Below are 14,363 nucleotides of genomic sequence, written 5' to 3'. Positions count from 1 at the left end.
CAGGTGAGCGTCAGGACTCAACCCGGTTGTTGCCCCCGCGGGAGCGCGCGGTGGCTCCGTGGCCGCTCGGGCTACAGGGGGAGCATGGACCTGGAGAAAAGCGAGAGGACTCAAGGGACATTTTGGTGACGGGGCCACAGGGCTCTGAGACTGCTAGGGCATGAAGGAGCGGGGACAAGGTGGGAACAACTTCCGGGGTTCTGCATTGCCCAGCCGTTGATGGCGATGCCATTTAGCAGCCCGGGGAGAGGAAAAGCTGGCGCTGAGCCGGTGGAAGTCTGCAGAGCCCACGGGGTAAGCAGGGAGGGGCGCGGAGTGGGGAGTTAGAAATGAATGGGGGTGGGGGGTGGAGGAGAGGTCTGCGCTGGAAATACAAGTGCGGGAGCTGTGAGCATGGTCCGGGGAAGAGGCCAGAGCCTGGGAAGTGGGGCTGTGGACAAGTCTGAGGACCCCGACATTTAGAGACCGGGTAGAGGAGAAAGAGGCCAGGGAGGAGGTCACGAAAGAACCTCCAGCCAAGTCAAAGGGAAACAGAAGGGAAATCGGGGGTGGCCGTATCACAGGAAGGCAGGAAAGAAAGAGTGGGGCAGGGGAGAGAGATGGCGTGGAAGCAGTGAAGGGGACGTTCCCCACGGATGGGAAAGGGGGTGAAGTGGTCATGATGGTGGTGAGCAGCACGGGCTCTGGAACCTCACGCAGGGACTGGCTTCATAGCTGCAGGACTGGGTGGGCTCAGATTTCTCTTTAATGAAATCGGGATAAAGACAGCCCTGCCCGATACAGCGTGGTTGCACAGAGCTTACTACGCACTCACTAAAGGTCAGCGGTTACCTGGGGCCGAGGGGGACATTAGAACTAGTAGGGTTCCTGAGATGGTGAGAAGGGGCGGGGTTCGGAACACAGCAGGAAGGACTAGGAGGAAGGCACCTCATCTAGAGCAGAGGGAGGGAGAGGATGGGTGCAGAGACAGGCAGGTGTGCAGACTTGGGGATGAGGACCCATGGGGGGGGCAATGATGCCGTGAAGGAGCAGGTGCAACAGATGTGGCCGAGGGGGCAAGCTGTAAGGACAGGGCTCCTGTGGGGCGTAAGTGGAAGAGCTGGACAGAGTGTCTGCGGTGATGGCCAGGTCCATGGCAGGATATGGGAGAGGGAGGCAGAGGTGAAACGGAAGAGAAGGTCCTTGGGAATGAGGAAGTCAAAGAACCGAGGAGCCAAGGGGTGCGACAGGTTATCCAAGGGCCCCTGAGGTCAGCCAGAGTGGCGACAGGACTTCCATCGACGAGGGGAACATCCAGGAAAGGTGGCTGGAGAGGAAGAGGACAAGGCCAAGTGGATGGAGGAGTGGCAGAGAAACCGAGAAGCTTCCACAGGACAACACCCTCTGGTGAGAAGTGGGATGAGCCAGGATGGGGTGGGGAGGGGAAGCGGAGGGGAGGAGACCCTGCAGAGGTCAGTAGTACTGCAGAGACGCAGAGAGACGCCAGCCTGTGAGGCTGGCTGGACATGCCATCGGCACCTGACCGGCAGATTCTCCCCGTTTCCATGCCATTGGATTTTGAGCAGGTTTTGAGACCGACTCCCCACTTACTCTGCCTGCCCTAGTGCCTCTGTCTCCGAGGTGCTCCTGGGTAGCTACTCCTGTCCTGCACAGCCCCTGCTCAGAGGGGCGCTCTTCATACCCCTCTCTCCCGGTTCCTCTGCCTGCCTCTCTGAGCCCCAGCCAGGACAAGAGGCTCTCAGCTTCTGTCCATTCCTGCTTTCCCAACAGGACCAACATGGGTGTCTAAGCCCCAGAAAGGAGCTCACTACTCCTGTCCTGCCTCCTGACTGTCCTGGCTCAGGCACAGGGGCTCCCAGACCCCCAGGTCAAGGCTCTCCCCTCCTCAGTCACTTTCAGGGCTTCATTCAAGGCCAAGCAAACAGTGCCCTGCGAATGCTCATGGTCCCTCCTGCCGACAGGCAGTTCAAGGATGCGGAGATGTGCTGGGATGCGCCCCCCACCCCCAGCAGCCATCGCTCTCCTCTGCTCCCCCCGCCCCAGCCCATCACATGCAGACTTTCCACCCTTCAAGTCTGCTGACCTCAGCCCCAGACCGGTACCTCCGCGTGCAGCAGAGGGCGGCCCTGGGGAGAAGGCGAAAACACATGGTGGGAGGTTTCTGCTGCGTGCAAAAGGACTGGGATCTTCTCTGAACCAAACTCAAGCTCCACACCCTTCCTCCTCCTCCCATCCCCTTTCTCTGCCCACTCTCCCGCAAGCTTCCTCCTGCTGGGAGAAGGGGAGGGGAGTTCTGGTGAATGAGTTCCCCTCCCTGTCCTCCCCCTTCCCACACACAATTTCTGCCTTTCTTCCCTTTGCCTGTGTTCAAGGGCCTCAAGATCCCTTGCGGGAAGGGGCTGGGGGCCTCGGAGCGCCTCCAGAGAATCCTAATCACACTGGAGCAGCCGGAGCTTGATTCCATCCTCAGTGATGCCTTCTGACATTTAATGAGTTAAGGAGCTAAATCCCCTTCATCCCGGAGCGGCAGAGCAAGCGGCAGGGCTGGCTGCTGCAGGAGCAGCAGGCGGGGGGAGGGGCCGCGCCGGCCCTGCCGGCATCTACACAGCACTGGGCTTGCCTGCGCAAATCCGCATGTGTGCCCGTGCAGGTACAGAGAGAGGGGCCGTGAGCACACGTGAGTGTGCACAGGGACGCGACCCACCAGGAGTCAGCCAGGCGGGGACCAGCCACCTACCTCCTCCACATGGCCAGCACGCTCATCACAGAGCCCAGGACGAGGAGGGCTGAGACGGTCACCACGGTGACGACGACCGCAGGGTTGTGGTCCCTGGACCCTGAGGCAGCTGGGGGTAAACCAGGAGGTTGAGGCAGGCAGAAGGCCAGGCTCCTGGGGCAGCCCCAGTGGAGACTCCTGCCCCGCCCCCACAGCAGAGGGACCACAGTGGCGCCCGGAGCTTCCCCTCCTCTCCCGGGCCGGCACCGCCACTGCAGTCCACCTCTGCAGGAGAGGCCCCCGGGGTCCAGACAGGCAGGCCTGGGCCTCCCTTTCCACCTTTCGGATGGGCCCTAACTTAACATAGCTCTGCAGGGGGAATGGCCTCTCTCCTGAGCTCCCCGGCCCCGTCCAGACCGTCCGCCGGCAATTACAGGAAGGTAACATTTCATGCACACTTACTCCATTCAAGATCCTGTACCACGTGCCTTCACTAAATGACCCTGTGTCATTGTCACAACCAGCCAGTAAGGTGGTGGTGTCTCCACTTCATAGCCGAGGAGACTGACATTGAGAAAAGTTGTGCAATTTGTCCACGGTCCCACAACTCATAAATGGTGAACCTAAGATTTGAACCTGATTCCAAAAGTCTCTACTGTGAACGATTTCCCCAAGAGAGGGGTCTAGAGGACGCCAGGCTCCCAACCCCATCTAGCCATCCCTCCATCCCTCCATCCATCCCTCCATCCATCCCTCCATCCAACATTCGTGACCGGCTGGCACCAGCACTTAGAAGACAGTGATGAATGAGCCAGAATCCCATGCCCTGGAGGAGTGTACCGACCAGCCGCAGAGACAGAAACCAAATTCCCAAGTGTAGAATGAAAACAGAAACAGAGAGCTGAGCAGAGACACGCTCATTCCTTCCTAAAGCCAGTGAGGAAGGCTTCGCAGGAGTGGGGCGGCATCTGCACCAGGCCTGGGAGATCGGAAAGATTTTGGTGGTGCTTGGGCACACAGGCTGGGTCTGGAAAATGGCAAGCCATCTGGTGGGGCTGGGGAAACAGACCGCGTGGGCGCCGAGAGGGGCCAGATGTGAAGCTGGACGGTGGGAGGAAAAAGGGAACGGGGGTGGGGGGGAGGAGACAGCACCTAAAGGGCCTGGCAAGCCAGGCCAAGGAGGAGGGACTTCATCCTGAGGGTGACAGGGAGCCAGACAACAATGGACGGAGTTCCTGCCTCAGGGGAAAGGGACGAAGGTATCTGCTGGGTCGGAAGCGGGGATGGACAGGAGGTGCCTGGGAGAGGGGAAGATGTTTGGGAAAACTATCAAGAATGGGGCGCCTGGGTGGCTCAGTCATTAAGCGTCTGCCTTTGGCTCAGGGCGTGATCCCGGCGTTATGGGATCAAGCCCCACATCAGGCTCCTCCGCTATGAGCCTGCTTCTTCCTCTCCCACTCCCCCTGCTTGTGTTCCCTCTCTCGCTGGCTGTTTCTATCTCTGTCAAATAAATAAAATCTTTAAAAAAAAAAAAAAAAGAATGGGGGAGATGCCGCACAGCCCTGGAGACTCAGTTGGGACACATGACTCAGGCCAGCTCCGGGCTCCAGGCTCTGGGACAAGCAGGGCAGGTGCAGCGCAGTGTCCAGGAAGTGAGGGCCAACACGGCTGAGAGCATTTCTCCTGGCTGAGGTGCTATGGGCCCAGGAGGGGCTCACAGCCTGTGAGAGGAGGTCGGATCCCCAGGGCTGTTAGGAGAATGTCACAGTCAAGTGACAAGGGACAGAGGAGGAAGAGAGAGTTAGAGGCCAAGAAGGCCAAGGTCAATGAGGGGATTTTAGAGCCCATGGTTCTAGAGGTGGGGACAGGATCCAGGGTCTGGCTGGGGCAGAGGTGGGTGGAGTTGCCAAGAACTGTCTGAAATGAGGTGTCCGTGTGGACACAGAAATAGGACGGTTGTGGCAGGTGGCCTCCAAGATGTGCCCCCTGGATTCCCCACCTCCTGGTATTCAGTCCCCTTGAGAGTGGGTTTGACACAGTGACTTGTTTCTAATGAAGATAATACAGCCAAAGGGATGGGATGTCACCTCCAAGATGAGGTGACAAGGGACCGTGGCTTGTCTTTGGCACTCTCTCTATCTCACTCGCAGTCCCTGCAAGAATCAGGTTGCCGTGTGATGAGGAGCTCTAGGGAGAAGCCCAAGGGGCAGAGAACTGCATGTCTCCACAAAGAGCCAGTGAGAACCTGAGCCTTGAGACGACCACAGCCGTGAGGGACCCCGAGCCCGCAGCACCGAGTTAAGCTGCACCCAGATGCCTGACCCACAAAAATCATGAGAGAACAAATGCTGGCTGTTTGCAGCTACTCGCGTTGGGGTAGTTTGTTACACAGCAGTGGGTAGCTGATACGGGGCTAAAGGGGCGTCCTTCATCGTGCTCCCGAGTTAAGGTCACAGCTCACTGGAAGAAGTGCTCTGCAGACTGGGAGACCTATTCTCCCAGAGCCTGGGCCACGGCAAAGGAGGCCGGGGGTCCGAGCAGGGTCTACTCACCGAGGAGCACCAACTGAATGGAAATCATCAGCCCATTTCAGCTAACAGCCCCCAGCTCCCGCCCCCACCACACTCACTCCGGCCAAACCTGTGAGCCTTTGTGCGGATGGATTCGTCCAGCCCCAAAGCCTTCCCTGCCCATCTCCACACATTCACACGCTCCCCAGCTTTCAAGACAGAGCTCTAATCTCCTCCTGCCAGTACCTGGCCGAGGTCTGGCACAGACAGGCGTTCGAGCAAGAAGTGCTGTCTCTCTCCCCAGAACCCAAACTCCCTCAACATTTTATCTCCACCTCCCTTTGGGCTCAGAGCTTTTCCTATCTTGGATTAGACTCATGTAGCAGGTTGGAAAGAATTATTATCTTGACAGCTGGTGTCAGAATGCCTCTTAGGGGGAATTGCCTTTGTCCAGGAAAATACTTTCGTGAACTGCTCGGGGTAGATAGACGTGAGACCCTGAGGGCAGGGTTAGCAGCAGGCAAAACCACCAAAGCCACAGCTAAGCTCCTCATCTCTCATCATGAAAGGGAATTTGGGGGTGGGTGCGGAGAAGAGGAACCAGGGGAGGGAGGTGAAGGGAGGAAGCGGGTAGCATAATACCACGGGGGAGAAGCCAGAGCCGGTTCAGAATCAAGGTATCTGACGTTGGGCTTTTGTTTTGTTGTGTTGTTCTGTCTTGATAACAGCTATATTGGAGAAATGGTTCCCAGACCATACAATCCCCCCACTGAACGGGCACAACTCTCGCTATGTTTTGTTTAGTTTATTGCTGCAGTGAGACCCTTTTGTGTCCCCAGCCTTCAGTGAAGTGTGCTTCTCATTCTAAGACCGAGTGGGGAAAGGGACGGCATCCCACGTTTGAGTCCGTATCACGGCAGAGAGAAAGAAGCAGAATGGGAAAGAATCTAGCCGCCGGAGCAAGAAGTGACCATGAGATTAAAACTCTTCCCAAGAAAAATAGCAAGAATCTTGGAGAGGGCACAGGATGTTTCTACAAGACACAGGAGGTCCTGGGAGGCTGGGAGACGCCAGCTGAGACATGGCTTATAGCTGTTCGTGAGCCCCTCCCCTGTGAGCTCCCCCAGGACAAGGCCCCCCATTTAATTCATGTCACTGAATAGGTCCTCGTCGGTGGATTCCAAATTCATGAATTATTTAGGTTGTAATTAAACTGTTCTGCAGGCTCCCTTAATTGCACGGATAACACCCCCTTCCCAGTTGGTCTCCCCACCCTAGCCCCCCCCCCCCCACACACGCATCACTTACCCTCCCCTGGGGTCTGTACTTCAATGGAGGGATTGAAGCTCTGGGTCTCCCAGGAGGGTCCCGGGGAAGCCGCCCGGATCTGAAAGACGTAGCGGGTAGCCGGCTTCAGGTTGGTGACAGTGACCGCAGGTGCCCCTGTCTTCACCGTGGAGTAAGTCTCCTCACTCTGACCCTGAGGAAGGACCAAGGAGTGAGGACAGAGCCAGGGCCAGACCCGCGCTCCTTGGAGAATGACGGGGGCAAGGAGTAGGGGGGTGGAGAAGTGTCCTGAGGCGAGCATGGACCGCGTGGGAGAACCTGACTCTGACAGTCTAGGGAGGGCTCCGCAGGCTTCTTCCACAGGCTCTCCAACCCCTCTCTGCACCCAAGTTCCCACCTACACTCAGCGGAACTTGTGGCTGAGAACAGTAAGAGAAACGTTAGAGAAGACGCTAGATCCCCTTCTTAGGGATGGACATCAGGGCGCAGCGGTCCAGAGGGTGAGCTGGGAATGCCTCAGAGGAATGAGAGACAGCCCGGACACCCACCCAGTCCCTGTCGGCTCTCAAAGCTTTTCCTTCTCTTTGTCATCTGGTTTTCACAATGTCCTGCAAGGCACGAAATCACAGCCAAGGAATCGGGCACAGAGGGGTGGAGAGACTCGCCCGAGGCCCCCACTGGATGGTGGGGACAGGGGCAGCTGTCATGGAGTGAGGTGCTATGCTGGACTCTTCGGAGGCCTGGCTGCCTACAGTGCTCGCTAGCACTTCTCTCTTCTTTCATAGGTGACAGTCACATCAAGGAAGGGTCAGAACGACACCAGCTTGATTCCTTCGGGGCCCGCACTTCTTCTCTGTATCATACTGCCCCCAGCACGTCTGTTAATGGTGTATCCTGGGGATGCGGCCATCGTTTGTCTCTGCCCACCCCCTCCACCTTATTAGAGCCCCTGCACGCCCACAGCCCCTCATTATCATGCGGCCCAGGTCTTCCTCACAGTATTCAGGAAGGGAGCAGACTCTGACCTGAACTGGCCAATCAGAATCTCCCTTCCAGGTATCTGATACGCAGGGAAAGACCCTGAGGACAGCGGCTGCCGGGTGGAACCTCTGAGACCGGCAGGGTAGGGGCGGGGTGGGGTGAAGAGGCAAGGCTGCCAACCTGGCCAGCCGTCAGGTGCCCTGAGGAAGCCGGCGAGGAGCACCGTGCCTCCAGGACTCGTGGCCCCTGGCTTCCCTGATGCCCCTGAAACCTTACGAACGGAGCCCGTTTTGTACAGGCTCCTCCTTTCAAGGGTTTCGGTTCCCTGCAAATTCATACCCCTTACGGCCTGGAGCCCCCACCCAGCTCCACTTCTTCAGGACTCTGTCTACTCTGCCCTGATTCCCCGACGTCAGTTCAGTGAGCCCTCCGTGAGCAGTGACGACATGCCCAGCTCCTTCCCAGTGTCCTCCTCTGCTGTCGCCTAAACCTCAGAGCTCCTCAGAGCTCTGTCTCAGCCGCTCTTCTCACGCTCACTGTCCTTCTTGGCCTTCTCTTCCGGCCCCTGGCTTCATTCAGCTTCCCAGCCCTATGCTGAAAGGCCCCACCTCTCTTTTTCCAGAACAGGCCTCTCCCTTGAGCTGCAGACCCCCAAGCCCACCTGGATGTACCAGGGACCTGAACATCGCTTATCCCCTGTGGGTGGCATCCCATCCCCTAGATCGCCCAGCAGTGACTCAGGAGTCCCTCCTCCTTGGTGTTCACTCCCTATTCCCCTGACTCACAGCTCTCAGGAGACTTCCAGTATTCGAAAACTAGTGTCTGATTCAGCCAGGAAGTCCCTCGAGTCACTAAGGGGTGAGTGAAGTTCGGACACATTATGTGCTGAAGATGAAAGCAAGGTTTCGCTTGAATGAGTAAAATTTGCACCAAGGTGAGAAACACTTTAACAGTAGATCATGTATCACATTTAAAGACGATGAATTTACGGGGAAAAGAGATAGCGGGTTGGGATACATCTCCATCTGTCAAGTCGAGGTTGAGCTGCAACCATAGATTGACGACAGATACAAGAAGTCAGCAAAAGTTGGCAAAAGCATCCTGTAAGGATCAATCGGCTCGACGGTGTTTACGATAAAGACTGTGTCTTTTCTTCTTGCTTGTCAATGATGAATTACACATGTGTCTATCAGTAGAGCTGTAATAATAATTCATACGTCCATTCACCGGCTGTAGGGAGAGCAGGGTGTTAAACATTCACCAGCGCCTGGCCAAGTGCCAGGGGACCAGCTGACCTGGGTCAGACAGTTTTGCAAATTTTGAAACAATAGGGTATTTCTGCATTCTTTTTCTTAAAAAGGGTTGCAGATTGTATGTACGGGATCTAGCCAGGAAGATCTGGATCAGCCCTTAGTCAACTGTAAACACCAGGCAGAAATGGTGACAAAGGAGCTGATGACTGGTGAGGAGCCGAGGGCGGGGGACAGAGGTGGGGTCCATGCATGGAGTGATGGGGACAGCAAGAAACTCAGGCCTTAGGAGGCCGGTGGATTTGCTCACAAAGAAAGTAAGGAGGACTTTCGCCGCCAGAAGGTAGAAAAGGAAGCAGCTGCGTGGAGACAGACCACAGCTCCCCAGCGCCACCCGAGGTCCTGCCGAGACCCCCGCCCCCTCACCTTCTCGTAGTATCGGATCTCATACTCGGTGCCGTTAGCCCCCGGAGCTCCGACGGGGATGGGCTCCCGCCACGACAGGGACACACTCTGGGGCTCCACTCGGTCCCTGCGGATCTCATCCTCCTCCCAGGGCGCTGAAAGTAAATAACGCGGGGTTCTCCACCGGATCCCATCGTGGGGCAGGGCCGGCGTTGGGACTGGCAGGGCGGGCCATGCAGGGAGTGGGGGCGGGGCCAGGTGGGGGCGAGGCAGAGCCTCCTGAGGGGCGGGGCCTGAGGTGGAGTCCAGGGACCAGCGGGAAGGGATGCCGCTCTCACCCCACAGCTCTCAGCTTCCCCCGTCTCTGCGGGGGGGGCAGGGCCAACCACCTGCTGCTTGCCCACCCCCTGCACTCCAGCTGCCTTAGCGGTGGCTGGTTCTAATTCCCCAGGTTCTTCCTACACTTTCTGTGGTTTGGAAACATTAAAAAGCATAGGAGGCAGGAAAACAACCTATTTAGCTATTCTATCGGTCTGGTCAAGAGGCAATACGCTGGACGCACTAGGGACCGCAGGAAACTACCTCATCATAATAAAGACCATATATGAAAATCCGCAGCAAACATGCTCAAAGGTGGGAAACTGAAAGCCTTCCCTTGAAGATCAGGACCAAAGCAAGGATGTCCACGCTTGCCCCTTCTATCTAACATAGTACCGAAGTCCTAGCCAGAGAGCCTAGGCAAGAGAAAGAAATACAAGGCATTGAGATTGGAAAGAAAGAAGTAAAATTTTTTCAGTCCACAGGTGACATAATCTTATACGTAGAAAATCCTAAAAATTCCACAAAACAGCCTTAGAACTAGTAAATGAAAACAGCAAGGTTGCAGGATACAAAGTCAACATGCAAAAATCAGTCGTGTTTCCACACACTAACAATGGACAATCCGAACAGGAAATGAAGAAAACAGTCCCATTTACAACTGCAGCAAAAAGAACAAAACACTTAGCAATAAAGTCAACGAGAAACGAGAAAACGCTGTTGAAAGAAATTGAAAACGACACGAATAAATGGAAAGACATCATGTTTATGGAGCGGAACACTTAATATTGTTACAATGTCCATGCTATCCAAAGTGACCTACGAATTCAACTCGAGTCCCATCAAAATCCCAAAGATACTTTTTACAGAAATAGAAAAGAAATTCTAAAATGCATATGGAAAATCAAAGGACCATGAACAGCTATACGATTTTGAAAAAGAAAAACAAGGATAGAGACCTCACAACTTTTGACTTGAAAAACATTACAAAGCCACATGGTCAGAACAGTCTGGTACTGGTATAAAGACCGAAATACAGACCAACTGAGCAGAACAGAGAGCCCAGAAATAAACCCTCACATATACATTCGAATGATTTTTTTTTTTACGATTTTATTTTATTATTTATTCTACAGAGATAGAGACAGCCAGCGAGAGAGGGAACACAAGCAGGGGGAGTGGGAGAGGAAGAAGCAGGCTCATAGCGGAGGAGCCTGATGTGGGGCTCGATCCCATAACGCAGGGATCACGCTCTGAGCCGAAGGCAGACGCTTAACCGCTATGCCACCCAGGCGCCCCATCGAATGATTTTTGACAAGGGTGCCAAGCCAACACAATGGGGAAAGGACAGACTTTGCAACACACAGTGCTGGGAAAACTGATTATCCACGTGCAAAAGAATGAAGCTGGACCCTTACCTTCTACCACATACAAAGTCTAACACAAAATAAATTACAGACCTAAACGTAAGACCTGAAACTATAAAACTCCTGGAAGAAAATATAGAGGAGGGTGCCTAGGTGGGTCAGTCGGTTAAATGTCTGACTCTTTTTTTTAAGGTTTATTTATTTATTTTAGAGGGAGAGTGAGAGAGAGAGCACAGGGGGAGGGGGAGAGGGGAGGGAGGGAGAGAGAGAGAATCCCAAGCAGACTCCTTGCTGAGCACAGAGCCTGAGCCTGAGATCATGACCTGAGGCGAAATCGAGAGTCAGACACTCAACTGACTGAGCCACCCAGGTGCCCTTGTGTCCAACTCTTCGATCTCAGCTCAGGTCTTGATCTCGGGGTCGTGAGATCGAGTCCCACAACAGGCTCTGCACTCCATAGGGTCTGCTTGAGATTCTCTCTCTCCCTCCCTCACCCTTTGCCCCTCGCCCCTCTCAAGCAATAAATTCTAAAAATATATTTAAAAAAAGAAAAGAAAGTATAGAGGAAAGCTTCCTGACACTTGATTTGGCAATGATTTCTTGGATATGAAACCAAAAGCGCAGGAAACAAAGCAAAAATAGACAAATGGGACCGCATCAAACTTAAAAACGTCTTCACAGTAAAAGAAACCATCAACAAAATGAAAGGCAACCTATGAAATGGGAGAAAATATTTGCTAAACACCTATCTGATAAGGGATTAATATCCAGAATATATAAAGAATTCCTACAACTCAACAAAAAAAACCCCACAAACAACCCAATTTAAAAACAGGTAGAGACAGGGGCGCCTGGGTGGCTCAGTCTATTAAGCGTCTGCCTTCGGCTCAGGTCATGATCCCAGGGTCCTGGGATGGAGCCCTGTGTCTGGCTCCCTGCTCAGTGGGAGTCTGCTTCTCCCTCACTGCTGAGTATATATCCCAAGAAAATGAAGTCACTATCTTGAAGAGATATTTGCACTCTCGTGTTCATTGCAGCATGATTCACAATAGCCAAGATGTGGAAATTACTTAGTACCTGTTGACGGATGAATAAAGAAAAGAAAGTGATACATATACAAAGGAATGCTATTCAGCCATAAAAAGCAAAGAATCCTGCCGTCATCAAGAACGTGGGTGAACCTCGAGGGCATGATGTTAAGTGAGATAAGAAAGACAAAGACAAATAGTGCATGATTTCACTTCTATGTGGAATCTAAAAAAACCAAACTCATAGAAACAGAGAACAGATCCTGGTTGCCAAGGGTTAGGAGCTGGGGAAATGGGAGATGTTGGTCAAAAGGGCACAAACTTCCAGTCAGAAGATGAACAAGTTCTAGGGATCTAATGCAGAGCAGGTGACTCTAGTCCACAGCACTGTCTTGTACACTTGAAAATTGCGAAGGGAGATCTTAAGTGTTCCCATCACACACGCACGCACACACACACAAAAGGTAACTCCGGAGGTGACGGATGTGTTAACTCACCGTATCGTGGTAATCGTTCTACAATACATACATATAACAAATCATCACATTGTACGCCTTAAACTTACACAAGCGTCGTGTCAATTATATCTCAATAAAACGAGAAAAAAAGAAAATGTGATATAGACATACAATGGAATATCATTCAGGAAAAAAAAAGGGGGGGGAATCCTATCACAGGTATGACATGAATGAACTTGGAGGACGTGATGCCAAGTGAAATAAGGCAGTCACCAAAAGACAAAAACTGCATGATGCACTTACATGAGGCACCTAAAGTAATCAAGCTTAGAAACGGAAGGTAGAATGGGGGAGAGAAGAGGGCGAAGAGCAGTTTTTGTTCAGAGGGCACACAGCATGAGTTCTGAAAGAGTTCAGAGGTCTGTTGTACAAGGATGTGCATATAGTTAACACCACTGCATACTATACACTTAAAAATGGTTAAGTTGGTAAATTTTATATATTTCTTTCCGCACCAAAAATATATATAGATGATAGATAGATAGATAGATAGATAGATAGATAGATAGATAGATAGATGCATGCCCAGGTCACACAACCCAAAACAATTAAATCATCTTTGTAGAGAGAGACTCAGGGATTAGTATCTTTTTCTTTTTTTAATCTTCTCGGTGATTCCAATGTGCAGACAACTTTGAGAATCACTAGTCTAGATAACGTTGACTGAACAGTACTGAATTTAAAAAAAGGTAACAATGCCTGATCTGAGGCAGGGACCACCAAGTTACTGGGAGGCCTCACTTTAGGTGTGTTGAGCTGAGGGGTTTCCAAGAGAAGACACCGGACAGGCAGCTGGTTTCGGGGCTCACAAAAGGATCTGGGAATGAGCTGGAGATCCAAGAGCCAGCGGAGGGTGACGGGATGAAGCTGCCCCAGAGGATGCGGAGAAAGAGAAAGAAAAGCTTTTAGGAAACCAGCATTTAAGAGGCAGGTAAAGGATGAGGAGCTCAAAAATGAGGAGCCAGAGAGGGAGTGGGAAAACCAGGAGCAAATGAGATCACAGAAGCCCAGGGGAGAGAGCATTTAAGGGTTCCTTCTTGACTCTTTCGGTTATGAGCTCTTGGTCCATGGCCTCTGTTTCCTCGCGTGTAGAAGGGGAAGAATGATGACCTCATTAGCTGGCTGTGAGAATTCTATGATGTCGTGTATATGAAGAGCTCAGCGCACTACCCGACAAGGAGCAAGCATGCCACACAGGCGTACCAACAAGAGGTGCCCATGGTTGGCAGTGTCACACGCTGAGAAGAGACAGGGTAAGACCACGATTCACAGTGCCCTCTGGCTTTAACAATGTGGAGGGTCCTGGTGGCTTCAGGGGTTTGGGGGAAGCAGATACCAGGTGGCAACGGGCCAAGAGGTGGAGACAGGGTGGATGGCACATGAATACGGCTTCTAGTTTTAAATGGTCACCATTGAGCAGCCCCCACCTCCAGTCTCTCCCAAATTCTAATTAAAACATAAAGGTACAGAAAGAGTTGAAAACCCAGAACATCGCCATGCCCTAGTCTTGACAGCCGATTGCCAGAATGCGGGAGGAGGACCGTGGCATATCTCCACCTAGGAGAACACCGGTGGAACTAGACTGAAAAGTGCAATTGTAGTGAACCCCCAGGCTACGCTGCCCACAGAGTGACCCTGCCTCCCATCCTAAAAATAACTTGAAAGATCTTTGATCCCTCCTCCCACTGTCTGACCCTTAAAAAAGGCAGGGTCTTTGTCAAGTGGACGGTGCTTAGCCATCAGTCTCCTGCCTGTTGCCCTGGAGGGAAAGTGTTCTTCCCTATCCCCTGGGAGGGGGGGGGGGCGTCCACTTGGAGATGGTAGCTCACAGAAAAGACATGGGTTCAGGGGGAAGAAGGGTGAGGAAGCATCCGAGAAGAAGCCCCTTGCAGATACAGATAGCACAGATAGGAAGAGGCTAGGAATGTCAATTTTTGGGACTACATTTGCTGAAAGCATCAGGTGGCCAGGATACAGAGGTAG

General features: G+C 53.1%; 1 protein-coding gene across 1 annotated transcript in view; it reads right to left on the bottom strand.

Moving 5' to 3' along the window:
• Nucleotides 1-14,363, bottom strand: part of EPHA10 (EPH receptor A10) — a 38,345-nt gene that overhangs the window by 6,231 nt on the left and 17,751 nt on the right. The window contains exons 6-8 of the mRNA XM_045782546.1: nt 9,171-9,304; nt 6,535-6,706; nt 2,738-2,846 (exon numbers count right to left, since the gene is read on the bottom strand). Coding sequence (XP_045638502.1) covers nt 2,738-2,846; nt 6,535-6,706; nt 9,171-9,304 — 415 coding nt within the window. The remainder of the gene's footprint in view (nt 1-2,737; nt 2,847-6,534; nt 6,707-9,170; nt 9,305-14,363) is intronic.

The sequence above is a fragment of the Ursus americanus genome, chromosome 33 (assembly GCF_024610735.1).
Source record: "Ursus americanus isolate L20-20 chromosome 33, mUrsAme1.1.p, whole genome shotgun sequence".
NCBI classification, from domain to species: domain Eukaryota; kingdom Metazoa; phylum Chordata; class Mammalia; order Carnivora; family Ursidae; genus Ursus; species Ursus americanus.
The sequence above is the reverse complement of the archived record's forward strand: the minus strand, read 5'-3'. Positions and strand labels throughout refer to the sequence as shown.